At 40.8% G+C, this 22522-nt stretch overlaps 2 protein-coding genes across 4 annotated transcripts in view; one reads left to right on the top strand and one right to left on the bottom strand.

Annotated features, from left to right (window-relative positions):
• acsl6 (acyl-CoA synthetase long chain family member 6) overlaps window positions 1-22522 on the top strand; it is a 91332-nt gene that overhangs the window by 32503 nt on the left and 36307 nt on the right. Inside the window, exon 1 of one of the 3 annotated variants that reach the window (XM_020464182.2) lies at window positions 14109-14504. The exons of the other annotated variants lie outside the window; for them this stretch is intronic. Within the exon in view, the coding sequence (XP_020319771.2) occupies window positions 14459-14504 (46 nt within the window). The 5' untranslated portion in view covers window positions 14109-14458. Of the gene's footprint in view, window positions 1-14108; window positions 14505-22522 lie in introns of those variants that run through there. 3 annotated transcript variants of the gene reach the window in all.
• Window positions 746-5412, bottom strand: LOC109872830 (interferon regulatory factor 1-like). The gene is made up of 8 exons (XM_020464183.2): window positions 5069-5412; window positions 3666-3757; window positions 3264-3363; window positions 2893-3104; window positions 2444-2714; window positions 2294-2328; window positions 1986-2136; window positions 746-1526 (listed from the first exon to the last, which is right to left on the bottom strand). The coding sequence occupies exons 2-8, from the start codon at window positions 3750-3752 to the stop codon at window positions 1375-1377; spliced, it is 1008 nt and encodes a 335-aa protein (XP_020319772.1). The 5' UTR covers window positions 3753-3757; window positions 5069-5412; the 3' UTR covers window positions 746-1374.

The following is a 22522-nucleotide window of genomic DNA, read 5'->3' as shown; positions in this document are numbered from 1 at the left end:
ATAAACTTCAAGAACTTTGGATTAGCAGAACACAAATATAGTTATAGTTTCTCAATAACCTAATATTTGTTAACAGTACTCAAACATGAAGTAATAAGAAATCTTATTGACATATAGTATGAGTTAGGACCACTTTTGTGATTTGAGTTCTACTGACCATTGGAGATGTTTGAGTAGACACTATTCAATTTCTTTAAGTTAGGCAATTACTTTTTACATTGCAGTTGTCAAAGCAGTTTGACCTGTTTCCAAGGAATGTAACAAACTTGACATGAAAAATGTGCAGCAGTATTCAACAGTGTTTTATAGGCTTGAGGCTGATAATGTAATTAATCTCTAATGTATTTATGGAAGTAGTTTACAACAGCTAGGATTAATCATGTGATTTACACACAATGCTGTGTTAAGTGACCTTCACCATTAAAATAAACCCTTTCATGCTCAGTTAAAAGCCCTGTCACTTTTATGAATGCCACTAAGAGACTCCCTTTAAAACTGTTTCCAAGAAAATAGTATTTCCTATGTATTGGATTGATTTTACAATTATTACACTGTTACTATAACCTCGCGCCAAGCTGTTGTCACTGCAGTACTGCAGCTCCCCATGTCTCTTAGACAGCAAACTAACGAATCAGGTCAAACAGGCTCATCAAAACATCCCTAAAAGTCTGTCCACTTTGTCATGGCAGATATAAGAAGTATTAGATAATAAGTATATTATACTATACTATACTGTATCCATATGCACTACAAAATAAGTTGGTATTTTATTTATTTTGTATAAAACAAACCACAACACAAATATTCAATACAAATATAGTATTTACAGATTCAATACACAAAACAGTACATCTTTAAGACTTTTCACCAAATTAACAGACATTTTTTTCACTATAGTTTGTTATGAATGATTATTGTCCTGAAATATACAGCTATATACAAGTGTAAATAACGGATTTTATTTTCACAGTAAAACAGAAAAAACTGATATAGTTTTGCCCACCCAAGTGGAGAGTTTCTGTGGAGAGTTTCTGTGTTGAGCTGGCAACGGGATAGGTGCCCTCATATCAACTATGGATCTTGTAAATCATCAATACAGCTATGAGCACAATGATTTAACAAAGACTAGAAACACAGTAGAGCATGACACTTGGTTAAAAACTTCCTGTCAAAAATGCTATATCACTTCAGAGATCCACCAACTGTCACAGAACAGCAGAGGTCAAATGGCAAAGATGGTGTAGCTTAAGGTTCAGAGGTCACAAAATAAAGAAGTCTTTTAGACTGTAGAGTCAGAGTGAAGTCTTTTGTTTCTGAACAGTGTCTGGGAAAGAGTAGGCAGGGCTTACAGTGGCCAAGAAATCCAGGCATGGCTCAAAGTGGGCAAGAGATCTGTTGGAGATAACTGGTCGTGTTGTTGTTCAGTGTGTTGTTCAGAGCCCAATGGTCGGCGTAAGAGACGAGATCTTCAGCCATTGGTAGGCCTGGGCTCAGTTCTGTGTATAACCGCAGCTCTATTTCCGACCCTATATGGCAAACAAAACAAAGCTGGTCAGTGATGCAAGAGAAGCACATCTGAATGAAGTTACAGATTTTCTCTATGTTGTGCAATGTTGAGAGCAGCCTTGTTAGAGGATTTTGATGTAATGAAGAAAAAACCTGAAACTTAGGCTCCGGTGTAATCATTCAGCGCTTATCTCTGCCATCTGTTTACCTTACATGCATTATTATGTTTCACACCTTATAAATATGAGAAGGAAATTCTATTGACTGAAATACATTCCTCAATCGTCTGACACACATACATTTTTTTTCTCAAATATGTTTCTAAAGGTCCTTGGATTCCATCAGTTTTATTTTCCTGTTGTAGTCTTTCATTTTGACTAGCAAATGTTTCACAAAGACAATACATGCAGACATGATGAAACCCTGCCGTTGAATACTACAGTATAACAAACAGTCAGATTCCCTCTAGCATCATTTACCTGAGTTATCACTCCATTGGCTCTCTGGACTGTGGTTAGACTCTGCAGTGTTGTATGACTCTACTGTAGCTACTTCATTGCTCAGGAACCCCTTGCTGTTTACACTGCCTGGCAGCTCCAATTGCTCCAATTGCTCCCAATGCTGTGCAATCTGAAAGAGCAAAACACAGGGGATGAGCCTGGTTGCATTTTTGCTTGGTTTAACTGTGTTAGAATTTGTTGTATTCAATGCAGAATACCTGGTAAACATGGGTATTCCTGATAATGAAAAAAGCACACTGAACATGTACTGGTAGAGACAAACTTACCTCAATAAGTGTTTCTTCGTTCAAATCTTCATAGTCTGTAAAGTTGAAGGAAAATTGACATGAGCATTGCGCAAACCTCAATTACATTTGCAGCTCACACTCACACACAGAGTTGAATCAAACCCAAGCATCCAGCAAGCTTAACCTTACCTGTGGAGTGATCTGGTGACACTTGGAAAGACGAGTAGTAGTTGATGCTGTCTGGTCCTATTTCCACAGAGGTGATAAAGTCTGGAACATCAGGGTCATTGACAGAGCCATCAAGATATGACGCTGCTGTGATGGTCTCCCCTAGGTTGTCTGAGCTGTCGACTTTGTTCTCCTGTATCTTTCTGTCCTCCTGCAGGTGTGTGTTGGTGTTGCGATCCTCGAGGCAATGGGTTGCACTGTTGTCCATTTCCTCTGTCTTGATCTTTAACCCCTAGAGGAGAAAACAGCAAAACATTAAATAAGATTGTAATATTCATCTCTGTTGTCACTGGTCTGAATACAGCCAGCTAAATATACAGGCACCGCTCTTTCTTCAGCAGAGGGAAAACAGTACTACAAGTGATGATAAAGGGATTCTAAAGATTGTTGCAGTTAAAAAGTAATATAACCTTGTCATTTTTCTTTGCATCCTTTGCTTTTGACCTCTTGTTATTTGGCTTTGTGCTGACGTTCAGCATTTTGTAAACGCGCACCGCTCCTGACCCTCTGTTGATGCTCTTGTCTTTCACCTCCTTGATGTCAGGAAGGGAGTTCATTGCACAGCGGAAATTAGCCTTCCATGTCTTAGGGTCTGGTGTAGTCTCGCCTTGTATGAATTTCCCTGCATCAACAGACAAGTAATATCATTGTTATTACGATGCAGAAAGTAGATTGAAAAACCCTAAGGTGCTGAAGTGCATATTGTTCATCTAGCAAAAATCCATTATTATAAGAGGGGCTATTCCACACTAGGTAGTCTAGGTATGTGTAATTTGCTCACCTGTGTGCATGGCCCATTGCTTGAATAGACAGGCATCCTTGTTCAGGTCCCATCCATGACGTGCAGCATGCTTCCATGGGATGGAGAATATCTTCTTGTCCTGGACAAAACCACAAAGAAATGGGTTTCAAATGAGTGCCTCCTATCTCTCACCCCAGCGTCTCCTGTACATGCTTAGTGGTTATTTATTTTTTAATTTGTTTATTAGACCTTTATTTAACTAGGCAAGTCAGTTAAGAACAAATTCTTATTGACAATGACGAGTAGTCCTGTTCATGGATAATAGTACTAAATATGTTGTGTGACGTCAATACCTCGACTGAGCTCTCTTCATACAATGACAGTGTCTTTGTAGATAAAGGAAAAATCATTAGATGAGTTTGACGAGCAGGAAAGTCTTACCTTGTCCACCCACACCAATCCACTGATGGAGTTGGACTCAATCTTATCCTCCAGCCAAGGCCTCATTCTCATCCTAGACACAGGCATGGTTCCTGGGAGATCAAGGAGAAGAGATAAACTTCGTTTTAGGCACATGGCATTTGGGGTAGATTTACAAGCACGTCACTCCCACCCACTACCCTGCTCAGTTAGTGCAGATGTTTAGTGCGCTCAGTGAAGTTCATGACCAGGAAGTGTGATGTAGCTACTATGACCATTGCCAACAACTGGCAAATTACTTGGAAATATGTGCAAATCAGTGAAAGACAGCAGTCCTACTAGTATGTCTATCATGTGCAGTTTAGGACTACATTGGCATTATTTTAAAGTGTTCTAATGATCTTATTCAAGCAGATGCACGGTTATACTATACAGTGGTATAAAGTACTTGAGTAAAAATACTTTAAAGTAGTACTTAAGTAGTTATTTTGGTGTATCTTTACTATTTATATATATATTTTTGTTAACTTTTACTTTACTACATCTCTAAAGAAAATAATGTACTTTTTACTCCATACATTTTCTGTGTTTACATTTTGATCGCTTAGCAGCACAGGAAATGTCTCTGCTCTGGCGGACTCGCTAAACACGTTTGTAATGATGCGAATGAATGTTGGAGTGGCTATTCATAAATAAATAAATAAACAATATAATGGTGCCATATGTTTTATAAGGAATTTGAAATTATGTATACTTGTACTTTTGATACTACGCAAGTAGTATTTTATTGGGTAACTCTTTACTTGGTCATTTTCTATTAAGGTCACTTTACTTTTAGTCAAGTATGACAATTGGGTACTTTTTCCGCCACCGATGCTACATCGCTATTTATGTTGCATTCGAGGTTAAAGGAGGCGGGTTCTATAGCTCTTGAAAAGAACGAACAGACTTATTCAACCACGCACACTTTAATCGTGCACTGAACAAGCGCATGCATATTTTGACCAATCCATTACAGTGCCTCTAAATTAGTGTTGCAACCTTGACCCACTAAAACTTGCAACTTTATATTTTAACTAGAACTCTTGAAATGTCATAAATATACTACTGCAAAACTGCATTAATTATAACTGCATTGTTCCATGTCTCGTTAAATTCACAAATGAGCGCACCGCGCACACCACTTTGCTTCTAGCCTCGTGTCAAGCGTAAATAAGATCTGTCAATGTGTGGAATATATGTGTCCAATGACAAAACACACGCTGCTGCACACATGGAAAAACAAATCCCAATCAATTGAATAGAAAATAGCATATACTATAAATTACAAGTATATCTGCTATAAATATGTACAAAGAGCACTAGCACAAACACAACGTTTCCACGTAGCCCAGTGCATGCAATAATAAAATAAAATCACTTACAGCTCCAATATGATGTCGCTTAATCCCGGTGATTTGTAATTGAGCCTAAAAGCAAGTATTTCCTTTTGTGAAGATGGAGCGGGAAGTTATTCCTCTGTGATTCCTTGGAACGTTTATATCCACCCAGGTCTTCCTTTACAGTGTGTACAATCTACTGAAGTTAACTGGTTTTTATATAAAGTGGGTGGGATTTCCCCAATATAGTATCCTGCACACTCTTCATTGGTGGGGGCGACAGTTTGGGCAGCAGTCCGCATCTGCGCTGAGGCAGAACTGCACATACAGGCGCGCTCAAACTTCAGGCAACATGATTTCCGAGAAATCATGCTGTTGTGAGAGATAAGGTGTGACGAGGAAGTCTTGAGCATAGCCAATAAACGAATATATTGCATGATCCTGCATGTAGCATGATCATGACGTATCAATTTACAATATATTGGCTCAGTGAAGCAATCATTCCACATGTATTCCCGCCAATTGTCCTAAATAAATACACATAATTAGATAATAAGATTGCACTATTGGGCGAGTGGCCTATGCATTTTCTGTTATCGATGCAATTATGTCCCGCAAAGCATCAAAGAGCCAAAATCCAGGCAAACCCTTCAGAATAAATTGTAGTCGAGTCGCGCTTTTCCGGGAAGTGGTGTAGTTATTAAAATCAACGACAGGGGCAGTCTTGACTCTCCAGTTGATACAGAGTTGTGTCATAGACTCCAGTTCAGACTTCATGTAGTAAGTCACTGCTGACAACAGTGTGTTTCTTGTTTACGTAAGATAAACAAACAGGGGTGGACTGGCCACTCGTTAGCAAGGCCCACCCAATCAGATTTAGAAAAAAAATATTCAAATGTCAGATTTGAAGAAATACAACAGATTACCTGGAATGATATTCACTATCACAGGATGGTTTTGACAAAAATAACTAACTGAAAGCCACCAATATGGCTGCAGTGAGGCATATGCCACTGAATGTTTCATTTGTTAATTTAGCAAACAAGATGTATCATAATCCAGTAATTTAGCTTTAGTTAGCTTTAAAATGCTAAATGTTCTCTCAGCCTCATGGCAAAATGTGTAGAATAACATGAGATTAGCAATAAAACTGCACATTTTTCTCTGCCCCATGTCAAAATATGTAAAATTGCAGGTAGTTAGTTTCTTTGAGGGGACCACAGTATTTTAGCTAGCTAACATTAGCATTGCTAGCTATTTTTGATGAACTTCGCTAGTAACAGAAATATTTACATCTCTTGTCAATATGGCTACATCATAATATGGCAAAGATGTTTACGACAAATGATTTGCCGACTTTAGCAATGTCATCGGATTTCCATGCCACTCTAAGTTAGTGTAATTTAGACTAAACAAATATCACGAATATCCGGTCAAAAGTTTTAGAACAACTACTCATTCAAGGGTTTTTCTTTATTTTTACTATTTTCTACGTTGTAGAATAATAGTGAAGACATCAAAACTATGAAATAACACATATGGAATCATGTAGTAACCAAAAAGTGTTAAATTAATCAAAATATATTTTATATTTGAGATTTTTCAAATAGCCACCCTTTGCCTTGATGACAGCTTTGCACACTCTTGGCATTCTCTCAACCAGTTTCATGAGGTAATCACCTGGAATAAATTTCAATTAACAGGTGTGCCTTCTTAAAGTTAATTTGTGGAATTTCTTTCCTTAATGCATTTGAGTCAATTAGTTGTTTTATGGCAAGGTAGGGGGGTATACATAAGATTGCCCTATTTGGTAAAAGGCCAAAGTCCATATTATGGTAAGAACAGCGAAAATAAACAAAGAGAAACGACAGTCCATCATTTAAGACATGAAGGTCAGTCAATAAGGAACATTTCAGGACGTTGAAAGTTTCTTCAAGTGCAGTCGCAAAAAAAACATCAAGCACTATGATGAACTGGCTCTCATGAGGACCGCGAAAGGAATGGAAGACCCTGCTGCATAGGGTAAGTTCATTAGAATTACCAGCTTCAGAATTGCAGCCTAAATAATTGCTTCACAGAGTTCAAGTAACAGACACATCTCAACATCAACTGTTCAGAGGAGACTTTGTGAATCAGGCCTTCATATTCAAATTGCTGTAAAAAAAAAACACTACTAAAGGACACCAATAATAAGAAAAGACTTGCTTGGGCCAAGAAGCAATGGACATTAGACCAGTGGAAATTGTCCTTTGATCTGGAGTCCAAATTTGAGATTTTTGCTTCCAACTGCCGTGTCTTTGTGAGATGCGGTGTGGGTGAATGAATGATCTCTGCATGTGTATTTCCCACCTTAAAGCATGGAGGAGGAGTTGTTATGGTGTGGCGATGCTTTGCTGGTGACACTGTCTGATTTATCTAGAATTCAAGGCACACTTAACCAGCATGGCTACCACATCATTCTGTAGCGATACGCCATCCCATCTGGTTTGTGGTTAGTGGGACTATCATTTGTCTTTCAACAGGACAATGACCCAAAACATACCTCCAGGCTGTGTAAGGGCTATTTGACCAAGAAGGAGAGTGATGGAGTGCTATATCAGATGACCTGGCCTCCACAATCCCCCAACCCCAACCAATTTGAGATGGTTTGGGATGAGTCAGAACGCAGAGTTAAGGAAAAGCAGCCAACAAGTGGGAACTCCTTCAAGACTGTTGGAAAAGCATTCCAGGTGAAGCTGGTTGAGAGAATTCCAAGAGTGTGCAAAGCTGTCATCAATGCAAAGGGTGGCAATTTGAAGAATCTCAAATATAAAATACTTTGATTTGTTTAACATTTTTTGGGGTTACTACATGATTCCATATGTGTTATGGATGTAGATGTACAATGTAGAAAATAGTAAAAATAAAGAAACTCACTCTGAGTATGAGCTCTAAAACTTGTGACCGGTAGTGTATGTCTAGAATGATTTATTTCAGCTTTTATTTCTTTCATCACATTCCCAGTGGGTCAACAGTTTACATACACTCAATTGGTATTTGGTAGCATTGCCTTTAAATTGTTTAACTTGGGTCAAATGTTTCGGGTAGCCTTCCACAAGCTTCCCAAAATAAGTTGGTTGAACGTTGGCCCATTCCTCCTGACAGAGCTGGTGTAACTGAGTCAGGTTTGTAGGCCTCCTTGCTTGCACATGCTTTTTCAGTTCTGCCCAGAAATGTTCTATAGGATTGAGGTCAGGGCTTTGTTATGGCCACTCCAATACCTTGACTTTGTTGTCCTTAAGCCATTTTGCCACAACTTTGGAAGTATGCTTGGGGTCATTGTCCATTTGGAAGACCCATTTGAGACCAAGCTTTAACCTGACTGATGTCTTGAGATGTTGCTTCAATATATCCACATAATTTTCTTCCCTCATGATGCCATCTATTTTGTGAAGTCCACCAGTCCCTCCTGCAGCAAAACACCCCCACAACATGATGCTGCCACCCCCGTGCTTCATGGTTGGGATGGTGTTCTTTGGCTTGCAAGCATTCCCCTTCTTCTTCTAAACATAACGATGGTCATTATGGCCAAAAAGTACAATCTTTGTCCCCATGTGCAGTTGCAAACCGTAGTCTGGCGTTTTTGTGGTGATTTTGGAGCAGTGGCTTCTTCTATGCTGAGCGGCCTTTCATGTCGTTATGTCGATATAGGACTCGTTTTACTGTGGATATAGATACTTTTGTACCTTTTTCCTCCAGCATCTTCACAAGGTCATTTGCTGTTTTTCTGGGATTGATTTGCACTTTTCACTCCAAAGTACATTCATCTCTAGGAGACAGAACGCCTCTCTTTCCTGGGTGGTATGATGGCTGCGTGGTCCCATGGTGTTTATACTTGCATACTATTGTTTGTACAGATGAATGTGGTACCTTCAGGCATTTGGAAATTGCTCCCAAAGATGAACCAGACTTGTGGAGGTCTACAATTTTATTTCTGAGGTCTTGGCTGATTTCTTTTGATTTTCCCATGATGTCAAGCAAAGAGGCACTGAGTTTGAAGGTAGGCCTTGAAATACATCCACAGGTACACCGCCAATTGACTCAAATCTTCTGGAATTTTCCAAGCTGTTTAAAGGCACAGTCAACTTAGTGTATGTAAACTTCTGACCAACTGGAATTGTGATACAGTTAATTATAAGTTAAATAATCTGTCTGTAAACAGTTGTTGAATTGTGTCATGCACAAAGTAGATGTCCTAACTGACTTGCCAGAACTATAGTTTGTTAACAAGAAATTTGTGGAGTGGTTGAAAAACGAGTTGTAATGACACCAACCTAAGAGTATGTAAACTTCAGAGTTCAACTGTATATATACAGTACCAGTCAAAAGTTTGGACACACCTACTCATTCCAGGGTTCTTTTTTAAAACTATTTTCTAGATTGTAGAATAATACTGAAGACATCAACACATATGGAATCACGTAGTAACCGAAAAATCTTAATATATTTTATATTTGAGATTCTTCAAAGTAGCCACCCTTTTCCTTGATGACAGCTTTGCACACTCTTGGCATACTCTCAACCAGCTGCACCTGTAATGTTTTTACAACGGTCTTGAAGGAGTTCCCACATATGCTGAGCACTTGTTGGCAGCTTTTCCTTCACTCTGCGGTCTGACTCATCAAAAACCATCTCAATTGGGTTGAGGTTATGTGATTGTGGAGGCCAGGTCATCTGATGCAGCACTCCATCACTCTCCTTCTTGGTCAAATAGCCCTTACACAGCCTGGAGGTGTGATGGGTCATTGTCCTGTTTAAAAACAATTGATAGTCCCACTAAGCACAAACCAGATGGGATGGCGTATCACTGCAGAATGCTGTGGTAGCCATGCTGTTTAAGTGTGCCTTGAATTCTAAATGAATCACCAACAGTGTAACCAGCAAAGCACCCCCACACCATCACACCTTCTCCTCCTCTATGCTTCACGGTGGGAACCACACATGCAGAGATCATCCGTTCACCTACTCTGTGACTCACAAGGACATGGCGGTTGGAACCAAAAAATGGTCTTTCTTGGTGTCCTTTAGTGGTGGTTTCTTTGTAGCAATTTGATAATGAAGGCCTGATTCACGCAATCTCCTCTGAACAGTTGATGTTGAGATGTGTCTGTTACTTGAACTCTGTGAAACATTCATTTGGGCTGCAATTTCTCAGGCTGGTAACTCTAATGAAATTATCCTTTACAGCAGAGGGAACTCTGGGTCTTCCTTTCCTGTGGCAGACCTCTTGAGAGCCTGTTTCATCATAGTGTTTGATGGTTTTTGCGACTGCACTTGAAGAAACTGTCAAAGTTCCCTGAAATGTTCTGTATTGCCTGAGCTTCATGTCTTAAAGTATTGATGGATTGTTATTTCTCTTTGTTCTTGCCATAATATGGACATGGTCTTTTACCAAATAGGGCTCGTTAAACAGAGAACCCATGCAAAATGCACGGAGGAACAAACAAAGTTCCGACACTCATACACCTTACGTAATTGTGAAAACAAATAACGGAAATTCAACCGAGCACATCACAATAAAATATTCATCCCGCACAAACTTAGGCAGGCAACAGGTTACAATTATACACACAGAAATTAACGCAAATGAAACGAGGTGTGAACAGGAACAGGAACCAAAGACAAAACAAACAGAAAAGGAAAAAGGGATCGGTGATGGCTAGTTCTCCCAGAGCCCTATGGACATTTGATCAAAAGTAGTGCACTACTTTATATCAGAGCCGTATAGACATTTGATCAAAAGTAGTGCACTATAAAGGAAATCGGGTACCATTTGGGATGCAAACAGTATTCATTCACCTGTGTGATCTGGTTGCCTGCCTTTGTTTAACATGTTTAAAGTGGCCATGTTTGTCTTTTCTGCGGAGGGAGGAGAAGAAGCGTGTGGCTGGTGGCACGACAGAACATGACAGATGGTAGGTCCTGACCATGACCCACTTGATACCACAATAGGGCAATTACGTCTCCCTTCCATGGCTCCCTCCCCGGCTCCCTTAGGAGACTTCCTCCAATAAGTTTTTTAGGTTGCTCAAAATGTGTCCTCTCAAAACATACAATGGGTACAATGAATACAATGGGTACATTTCCGTGTCAAATTGCCAATTGGCAACCCATCCCTTATGGGATTAATTGACACATAAACAAACATTACAATAATTCCCGATGGTAAGTAAATGATAATTATTCTTCCAGTGTTCTCTGCATTGCGCATCACATAAAGAGTGAAAAAATATATAGAATTAATATTTTTAAATAATATAATCAATACATGATAGCATATAAGGTTATCCAAACAATAATCACATCCCTAGAGCATGTGTAGGCTAGGCCTACTCAAAATGGTGTCGAAATTAACCAGTTGTATAAAATGGGCTACAGTATGGTGTGATATAGTCTATGTATGACAAGCCAAGAAATAGAAATGTATCTCTGTGTGCGGTCCTATCAAATGGTCATGCACATTTGACGTTGCAGCAGCCGTAATCTCGTTCCCAGACACTTCAATCCAAATACACGAAGAGTGTCGGACCAACGCGTCAAACTTGGCTTTCGTTAGCAGAGAAGACATCAACACATATGGAATAGTAGTGGAGAGGGTAGTAAGTTTTAAGTTCCTCGGCGTACACATCACAGACAAACTGAATTGGTCCACCCACACAGACAGCATCATGAAGAAGCCTGAAGAAACCTCAGGAGGCTGAAGAAATTCGGCTTGTCACCAAAAGCACTCACAAACTTTTACAGATGCACAATCGAGAGCATCCTGTCGGGCTGTATCACCGCCTGGTACGGCAACTGCTCCGCCCACAACCGTAAGGCTCTCCAGAGGGTAGTGAGGTCTGCACAACGCATCACCGGGGGCAAACTACCTGCCCTCCAGGACACCTACACCACCCGATGTCACAGGAAGGCCATAAAGATCATCAAGGACAACAACCACCCGAGCCACTGCCTGTTCACCACGCTATCATCCAGAAGGCGAGGTCAGTACAGGTGCATCAAAGGACAGAGAGACTGAAAAACAGCTTCTATCTCAAGGCCATCAGACTGTTAAACAGCCACCACTAACATTGAGTGGCTGCTGCCAACACACTGACTCAACTCCAGCCACTTTAATAATGGGAATTGATGGGAAATGATGTAAAATATATCACTAGCCACTTTAAACAATGCTCCCTAATATAATGTTTACATACCCTACATTATTCATCTCATATGTATATGTATATACTGTACTCTATATCATCTACTGCATCTCATGTATCACTAGCCACTTTAACTATGCCACTTTGTTTACATACTCATCTCATATGTGTATATACTGCACTCAATACCATCTACTGTATCTTGCCTATGCCGCTCTGTACCATCACTCACTCATATATCTTTATGTACATATTCTTTATCCCCTTACACTTGTGTCTATAAGGTAGTAGTTTTGGAATTGTTAGCTAGATTACTTGTTGGTTATTACTGCATTGTCGGAACTAGAAGCACAAGCATTTCGCTACACTCGCATTAACATCTGCTAACCATGTGTATGTGACAAATAAAATTTGATTTGATTTTGATTTGAACTCCAGGTGCCGCATCGGTTTAATCGACTTAATCTGCCAAACAATCATCTCCCACAAACTCTTCCCCTTAACCCTCCTCCATGCACTCTTCCCCCTAACCCACACCTCCATGACGCGTTCATGTGCAAGTTGGAACTAGGAAACTCTGAAATTTCAGACTTGCCGCGTTCAACCAGTTAGCAGGTCGGAAATGTAGGAGTTACTTAGTTCCGACTAGGACATGAACGTGCTAGCACACAACAAGCACAGAGCCACGCCTCACAGTTGTGTGATTCGCTAAAATTAAATGATGACGAATACTTCACTCAGTAGGTCACTCCTATAGAATTATATGGTCACTCCCACTAAAGAAAGATTTGAATGGTAGATATCCCAGGTTTACATGCCTGTGCGGAGGACAGGCTTTAGCCTTTTGGTGGCCCTAAACAAGATTTTGTTGCGGCCCCGCACCTTGCGTGCAAAACATTTTAGTGGCCCACCTCTTGATGGTGGAGAGGAAAAAAATGTACGTTAATTTCCTGCAAATTCTACACATGTTGCCTTGGGGAGTAGACTAAATGTTGCCATTTTAAAGCAAGTTATCTGCAATTCTACACATTTTGCCATGAGTCAGAGGGAAAATGTTCTAATTGTACAGCTCATTTCATGCCATGACTCTCGTTTTACCATGGGTCAGAGAGAAAAAAATACAGTTTGACTGACATAGCAAGAGGAAAACTGCTGATGCACAACCAAATGTATAAATTGCACCTTGTGTATTCTACTATTCTAACGCCTAACAGTAAGTTGAGACCCGACTGAGTTAGGGGGTCGGGGCCCACTAACGGCCGGGGCGCCAGCCGACCGCCTATGTCGCTTATGCCCAGGGCCGGCCATGGCTGTGGCAATTGCCTATAGATGAGGTTACATCAGCAGCAGCAGAAGGGATGGGCACTCCCCTTGCTGTGTAGGGTGAATTTTCAAGGTGATGTTAATTCAGGGGTAGTGTCATGTCACGTGACAAGTGTATCTCCAACCCATCTCACTCTTGGGGAATTGTGAATTAGCAGGACTCAAACATATTCCCCAAGGAAATGTACTGAAATGTACCTAGTAAACCCAACTCTAGAATCCCCTATAACTTGCATAGCCTACTGTAGCCTAGGCGATGTACCTCCCGATAATAAAATGCCGATATGTAGGCTACATCTATTACAGGACAGAGACTACACAGAACTATTATCAGACATCATCATCAACATTATCTAAATCTAATAGCCTCATCATGTACAAAAATCAAACATCAATTTGGTCTGTTAACGCGTTTATACACAGCACCCATGCTGCTTTGCATGTTGATAATATAAATGTATTCGTGTAGTGAATAAAAAAGAAAGAAAATAAATAGTCCGCTATAACAGCCTACCGCTATAGTCACCCTTACAATTACCCCTGCATAACCTTGCTACTCGCGCATCTCCCCTCTGACGCAGGCTAAACCCTTTAATTTCAGTGGGTAGGCCGTTGCGAAGGGCAGCCTATAGACTACCTAGAGGTTATATAAAATATATAGTCCAGGAGGAATTGTATTCGTTCATATTTGAGGAGGCATTTTTCTTATCTTCTCGTGTGCACCTATACTAATTTCTACTCTCCAAGGCAAATAGGCTCCTGTAACCGGCTGGACGTTGCATGCTGTATTGACTGGCTCGCAGTAGCCTTGTATTACTCGTTGGTTCTCATAATCTCCCAGATTGCCGGCTGGTACTGCAGTCGATGCTGCAGTTGTAGGCTCTTGCACCGGGCTGTGTGCTGCGACAGCAGACTCAATGAGAAAGGAATGCTTGCCTTCGTTCTGATCTCTGGGTCTATCTGGATTATATTAGGTGAGTTTCATATATTTTCATTCATTATGTTCACCATAGAATAGCAGGTGCCATGTATTGCATGGGCGCAGCCTCTCTGAAATTGTGAGACAGGTTATTGATTTACAATTCATATAGGATAAATTATTTTTACGGGTGCAGTTTCCATATTTAGAATAGCCTATAGAGGGGCCTGCATGATATGAATACATTTTCTGGATACAGTTATTCGCGTCCGGCCTGCGAGGAATGCCTCTTGGAAAGGTTATCTTCATGTGCATACCTGCCGGTCTGACAGGGTGTGCAGCACTATAACGTAACCTATTTGATGAACTACTCTTAATAATAGGCAACACCAGTTTTTTGGACATCTTCACAGAACAACGATTTTATTCGAAGCCGGCCTTGCAATTACAGGCATATGGCATGACATGGGCAAGATCATAGCATACCATAACGCCAAAATTCTACGCATACGACAAATGGGTCAGTACATTTTTTTCTTCACTTAGGCCTAGATATTATTTTGTGTTTTAATGAATGATACATATTTACGGTAGCCTATTCTGTATACGAAGTTATTCCACATGACATGCTTCAAAATGAAAAAGTATTGTCGGCAGGCTAAGGTCATGTGCAATAGCCTACTATAGGGTACGCTATCTCTGCGTAATGAAAACCACCTAGCAACTGCATGTTGCCTATCAGTGACTCAATGACTGATGCTAGCATGCATCGTCGTAAATGTCAGCAATTATTAGACAGTCAGACAGATATAAATAGAACAAAATATTGTATATTTTGCAAGCCATAATTGAATGTAGGATATGTCTTTATTGCGACGTGGCAATAGTGGTTGCCGATGAATGTTTGCTTCTAAATCTACCCCTGCCATAGTGTGACGTGCACCTTCACGCGTTGAAGCGATCTTGTCTGATTGGAAGGAGCTGTTCAATGGTGAGGGTCCTGAAACACTGCATCCAGTCCGAGCATATTTAGCACTCTCTGGAGTAACGGTCTGTAAAACAGTTTTATTCCACCAGTCAGGGGCATGGGGTAAAATGTGACCATTTTAAAATACATTTGGGCATATACTCAACATATCAGCATGTTTGATCTATAGTAACCTCGTGCCCAAAATATAAAGTAGCCAAGCCTCAGGCCCTTACTTCTGTTGCGTTCTCAACGTTTACTTTACAGCCATTTTACGCTGTCAAATGCTACTCCTCGTCATGCATAATTAATTGTTTTAACATCTGAGGTACTACACAGGTAAACCTATTCTTTTTCCCCTCTCAATAATTTACAGGATAAGACACATGCTCCACTCATCACAGACTGAGAAAGCATATGTGCTTCTCAGTTGAAACGTTTTGCCAAAATTCTGTATTTTCTGAACATTGTAGGCTGCATTTTTCAATTAGCTTACCTTTTAAGTCATCATGAAACCTTTCTAGGCTGTATGAAGTAATATAACAGGGCTACCAGTGGTAGTTAAGTGTTGTCTCTGTAATTTAGGAACATTGCAATCGAAGAGTGTACATAATATCAAGCTCTGTACATTAGGCTATGCTACTACTATATACATGAGGTGTTCATTTACATTATAAACTGGGTGGTTCGAGCTCTGAATGCTGATAGGCTGACAGCCATGTTATGTCAGACCTATAATACGGGTATGACCAAACATTTATTTGTACTGCTCTAATTCCATTGGTAAACAGTTTATAATAGCAATAAGGCACCTCAGGGGTTTATGGTATATTGCCAATATACCACATCTAAGGGCTGTTTCTAGGCATTCTGCGTTGCATTGTGCCTAAGAACAGCCTTTAGCTGTGGTATATACCACACACTCCCAAGCCTTATTGCTTAATTAACAGGTTCATATTCATATTTATGTAACCTCATAAAGAGGGGAAATTATATGCCTACTTCTCATATAATCCATCACATATATTGGACTACATTGACCAAACGGAAAGTACTGGACAAGGGTTACGTCCTCTCCTGATTCATCACATGCTTTACTGGGTTTCATTAGATCACTCTTAAAAAGCATTGCCTGACATCCCCTTCCTACAGAAAATCACACATGTCGTTTTACAGACTGTATACTACAGTACTGAGTACATGCACACATCTACAGACAAACGCACCCACATACAAACAAACTCCTGCTAGTTTGTATGTGTGTGCGTTTGTCTGTAGATGTGTGCATGTACTATAGTATACCGTCTGCAAAACGACATGTGTGATTTTCTGTAGGAAGGGAGGCACTCTGGGTTTAGGGAGTGGGAGGGAGGATGGGGGAGAGAGCGAGAGTAGCTGCAGCGTCTGCTCAGGGTGGTGTGATACGGTGGCCAACCAGGCACAAACTAGGCCAAACGCGTTTCTCCTTTACCCCCTCGCAGTCCTCGCTGAGTGTAATCATAGGTTTGTAGAAGTCAATTGGGAAATCTGATACAGTCGGATACGTTTCAGCACTCCTTTAAGTGTACACCACGAGAAGCTAGTGTGCCCTGTTCCTTTATTAGTGCTGCTGCTTTTCCTCCTCGTGTGGCATGGAAGGTGTGGATGTGCGCAGCATGCATACAATGGGCTTAAAGTGGTTGTGAATCTGCAGAGGAGAGAGAGAGAGAGAGAGAGAGAGAGAGAGAGAGAGAGAGAGAGAGAGAGAGAGAAGGCCTTAATCTCATGGCAGCAGAGGCTTATTGCTGGGTACTCTCTGCAGATGGGGAGAGGGGGTGGGACTCAGGCCAAGTGTGCATGGTGTGTTCCTCCCCCTTGATTTAAGCCTCTGAGGTCAACCCTACACCTTCCATTCACAACCCTTGAGCTACCGGTAGGGTGCATGAACAGTAACCAAAGATACAGTGGGCCTAGCTACATTTCTTTTGTTTATTTAGTGAGTAAATATATTTCTTAAACCTGCTTTGTAGGTTAAGGGCATGTAAGTAAGCATTTTACAGTAAGGTGTACAACATACCTGTTGTATTCGGCGTATTCGATATAATTGAAGCATTACATATATCATAAGGCCTTATACAGTCGACTGAAACTCATAGTTTACAGCCCACGACAGGCCTGTAAGTAGGATTCAAAATTCCACCAACTTTCCCAAAAACTTTTCCAGTAATTTTCCAACCAGGATTTCTGAAAAACCTGGAAAATCTACCAGAATTTTGCATCCTTAACTGTAAATCCCATTATGCTGGCTTCAAAGTGATGTGTAATTCCTATTGGACTTGTTAGGCTTTCCAAGAGTTTAAATTTGTATTCACCCACAACCTGCATTGATGACTGCCAGGGTTAAGAACCTGTTGTGACTAGGGGGCAGTATTTTCATTTTTGGAAAAATAACGTACCCAAAGTAAACAGGATATTTTGTTAGGACAAGATGCTAGAATATGCATATAATTGACAGCTTAGGATAGAAAACACTCTAAAGTTTCCAAAACTGTAAAAATATTGTCTGTGAGTATAACAGAACTGATATTGCAAGCGAAAGCCTGAGAAAAATCCAATCCGGAAGTGCCTCATGTTTTGAAAGCTCTGCGTTCCAATGCGTCCCTATTGAGCAGTGAATGGGCTATCAACCAGATTACTTTTTCCTACGTATTCCCCAAGGTGTCTACAGCATTGTGACGTAGTTTTACACATTTATGTTGAAGAATACCCGTAAGTGGCTACATTGTGTATGTCACGTTCTGACCTTTATTTCCTTTGTTTTGTCATTATTTAGCATGGTCAGGGCATGAGTTGGGGTGGGCAGTCTGTTTGTATTTCTATGATTTTGGGATTTCTATGTTTCGGCCTAGTATGGTCCTCAATCAGAGGCAGGTGTCATTAGTTGTCTCTGATTGAGAATCATACTTAGGTAGCCTGGGTTTCACTGTTTGTTGGTGGGTGGTTGTTTCCTTTCTTCCTAGGGTTTGGCCTTTCTAGGGAGTTTTGCATAGCCACCGTGCTTATACATCTGCATTGCTTCATGTTTGGGGTTTTAGGCTGGGTTTCTGTACAGCACTTTGAGATATCAGCTGATGTACGAAGGGCTATATAAATACATTTGATTTGATTTGATTTCTGTGTCTGTGTCTGTTTTTCACCACACGGTACTGTTTCGGTTCGTTCCACGTTTATTGCTTTTGTATTCAGGTGTTCATGTAGAATATTTCTTATTAAAAGAACCATGGACACTTACCATGCCGCATATTGGTCCTCCGATCCTTATCGCCTCTCCTCTTCAGAAGAAGAGGAGGAAAACCTTTACAGTGTACGTGGTCACCTGATGGCTCTCAGAGTGATTCTCGCGTAAACTACAGAGGTAGCCATTTCTCCAATCGGTCCTACTGAAAAACCAATTGTTCCTGTTAATATATTATCGAATAGATATTTGAAAAACACCTTGAAGATGGATTATAAACAATGTTTGCCATGTTTCTGTCGATATTATGGAGCTAATTTGGAATATTTTTCGGTGTTTTCGTGACCGTAATTTCCGGTCGATTTCTCAGCCAAACGTGAAGAACAAACGGAGCTATTTTGCCTACAAAAATAATATTTTTGGAAAAAATGAACATTGGCTATCTAACTGGGAGTCTCGTGAGTGAAAACATCCGAAGCTCATCAAAGGTAAACGATTTAATTTGATTGCTTTTCTGATTTTCGTGACCAAGTTACCTGCTGCTAGCTGGACATAATGCTATGCCAGGCTATCGATAAACTTACACAAATGCTTGTCTTGCTTTGGCTGTAAAGCATATTTTGAAAATCTGAGATGACAGGGTGATTAACAAAAGGCTAAGCTGTGTCTCAGTACATTTCACTTGTGATTTTCATGAATAGGAATATTTTCTAGTAATATTTATGTCCGTTGCGTTATTCTAATTAGTGTCAGTCGATGATTACGGTCCCGGATCCGGGAAGGGGAGTATCTAACTTAGAACAGTGGGAGGAAACTACCTAAGCCATTTAAACTAGAACAACCATTTCAGTAACGGGTGCAAAAATTAAATGATTGGATTAGTTTAGAAAAAATATATTTATCTTTGTGTAGCATAACATTTATCCAATCAATCACGCCATGTACATGCAGAAACACAGATATCAAAAACATGTATTTAAAAGAAAATCTACCTGCAGTAGAGCATGCTTGGAAAAAAGTTAATTTGTTATCATATCTTTAAAAAAAATTGTTGGTGTGACTTCTCGTTTAGTTTTGAGTCAGTACCACATACACATTTGAAGTAATAATGACTTTTAATTCATTTTGAGTGCAACTTACTATATGTATTTGAATAAAAAATGACTAGGGGTTTACAGCGTATCTGCTGCCTTAGGGTGGGAATTAAATAAAGGGAACTAATGTATATCTAACTGTCTGTGTACCCCTCCAGCCACAGAGATCTTGAGCTCACTGTGTCCCTAATAACACAAATAAGGCTGGGTAAGGCGACTTCTGTGATTGGTCCATCTGATCAAGGTCGTTATTGTTGAGGATGATGCTGAGCAGCTCTTCAGCTGCCCTGTGCCCAGTACAGTAGTACTCTTCCTGGGCTAAATATATCTGGCTTTGACCTGTGAGTGATCCTCCAGTAGCTTAGTGTAAGGCTGGGTTACTATAGGACAAAGTGCAGAGAACAGACATTCCCTATTGGATGAGAGGATAGGCTAACCCTCTAACCCTGATACAGATAAACTCCGGCGATAGTCTAATGACGATGATGGGCTGCCATCATTAAGGGGAAGGGTCTACAACTGTTAGCCCCTTGTTTACATCCAAGCTTTCTTACTCTCCAACTGGGGGACTTGACTTCCTCAAAGGTTGATTGGGTATTTTACTTTTGTATCCTACCTGGACAACATTTAGCCTGGCCTAGTCTCAGGTTGATATGGCTCCTCAGATAGCCTCTACCGGTCACAACGGGACAGGTATCGTAGCCTCACACAGGTTAAGTTGTGTTACCACTTAGTGCTCGGAAGGCATCCATCAACTCTGGGGTGGAGCAGACTGGGACACATCACATTATGCTACCCTGTTTCAGTGGAAAGGTTCAGTCAACAGTTAGGTGAAAATCTTTCTCTAATATACTATTAGGCCTATAAAGTCTCTCCCAAGATTTTGTGAATGTTTTCCATTGCATACGCATTGTTACAGGGATGCTACAATGTGATGACTAATGTTGTGACTTTACATGACATTGTAACAAGGACGTAAGTAGACATGTAGTGACATCATCAATCCATATCCGCGTGATTAATTCTGGCCTGTTTGTCTGTGGTGTTTCGTGTTCAGTATGTTACTGAACTCAATGGCCATTGAAACAACTGTTAAACAAGCACTGAACAGCAGGTTGACTGGTGTTTGTGTTGAGGTGAGTAGACTTCCCTAGACTAGAGCCTTTAATGGCTCTACCTTGAAATCAATAGCCTCAATAGTGTCAGCTAGTTTGGTGTAATTAGAATGAATAATACATTGACACACAGACAATGAAGCACAATGTGATCTCCTGAGATGGACCAGGATGCCCGTGTTGTTCAATCATGTACCCATTCTTCAGGCTAGCGTGTTCAATTCAACTAACCTAGGACTAGCCTGTATCTACACGTACCTTTGCAGTAGAGTTTGACATTTCCCCCTGCTCTATTGTTACCACAGATGCTAAGCTATGTACTGTAAGCTCTGCAGAGCAACAGGAAGGGAGCGTATGGCATGTGTGTCTCTGATTGCCCATTCAATGAAAGCAAATGTGTGACCTACTGTGTATTCCCTTTATGCTTCCCATGTTCTTCCCTCTCTGCCATGTTACTCACACCTCACATCCTGCCAGCCACCGCCTGTGGTCCTGCTGCCACATGTAGCCTACAGCTAACATGCACGCAAGCACGCACATGCTGACTTTCATTCATATCCCCCAGGCAACATGGGGAACTGTTGTAACCCAGAAATCACACCAGCATGTATGTGTGTTCCAAATGGCACCCTATTTCCTATATAGTTCACTAATTTTGAACAGAGCCCTATAGGCCCTGGTCAAAAGTGGTGGGAAATTAAAGGGAACAGGATGCCATTTGGGACCAGGAGGAGTCTCCCTGCCAGGGTCTGTATAGCCGTGTCACTGGTTAATGTAGCAAAGGAGCCATATATACAGTGCATTCGGGAAGTATTCAGACGCCTCCACATGTTGTTACGTTACAGCCTTATTCTAAAATTGATTTAAGAGTTTATTTCCCCTCATCAATCTACACACAATACCCCATAATGAGAAAACAAAATGATTATAATTTATTTTGCAAATGTATTAAAAATAAAAAAACTGATATAACATTAACATAAGTATTCAGACCCTTTACTCAGTACTTTGCTAAAGCACCTTTGGCAGCGATTACAGCCTTGAGTATTCTTGGGTATGACGCTACAAGCTTGGCACGCCTGTGTTTGGGGAGTTTCTCCCATTCTTTTCTGCAAATCCTCTCAAGCTCTGTCAGGTTGGATGGGGAGCATCACTGCACAGCTATTTTCAGGTCTCTCCAGAGATGTTTGATCAGGTTCAAGTCCGTGCTCTGGTTGGCCACTCAAGGACATTCGGAGACTTGTCCTGAGCTCTCTGGAGCAGGTTTTCATCAATGATCTCTCTGTACTTTGCTCAGTTTATCTTTCCCTCGATCCTGACTAGTCTCCAAGTCCCTGCCTCTGAATAACATCCCCACAGCGTGATGCTGCCACCACCATGCTGCACCGTAGGGATGGTGCCAGGTCTCCTCCAGATGTGACGCTTGGCATTCAGGCCAGAGAATCTCATGGTCTGAGAGTCCATTAGGTGCCTTTTGGCAAACTCCAAGCGGGCTGTCATGTGCCTTTTATTGAGGAGTGGCTTCCGTCTGGCCACTCTACTATAAAGGCCTTATTGGTGGAGTGCTGCAGAGATGGTTGTTCTTCTGGAAGGTTCTCCCATCTCCACAGAGGAACTCTGGAGCTTTTTCAGAGCGACCATTGGGTTCTTGGTCACCTCCTTGACCAAGTTCCTTCTCCCCTG

Source organism: Oncorhynchus kisutch, linkage group LG28 (genome assembly GCF_002021735.2).
Source record: "Oncorhynchus kisutch isolate 150728-3 linkage group LG28, Okis_V2, whole genome shotgun sequence".
Lineage (NCBI taxonomy): Eukaryota > Metazoa > Chordata > Actinopteri > Salmoniformes > Salmonidae > Oncorhynchus > Oncorhynchus kisutch.
This window is presented reverse-complemented; position numbering and strand designations above follow the sequence as displayed.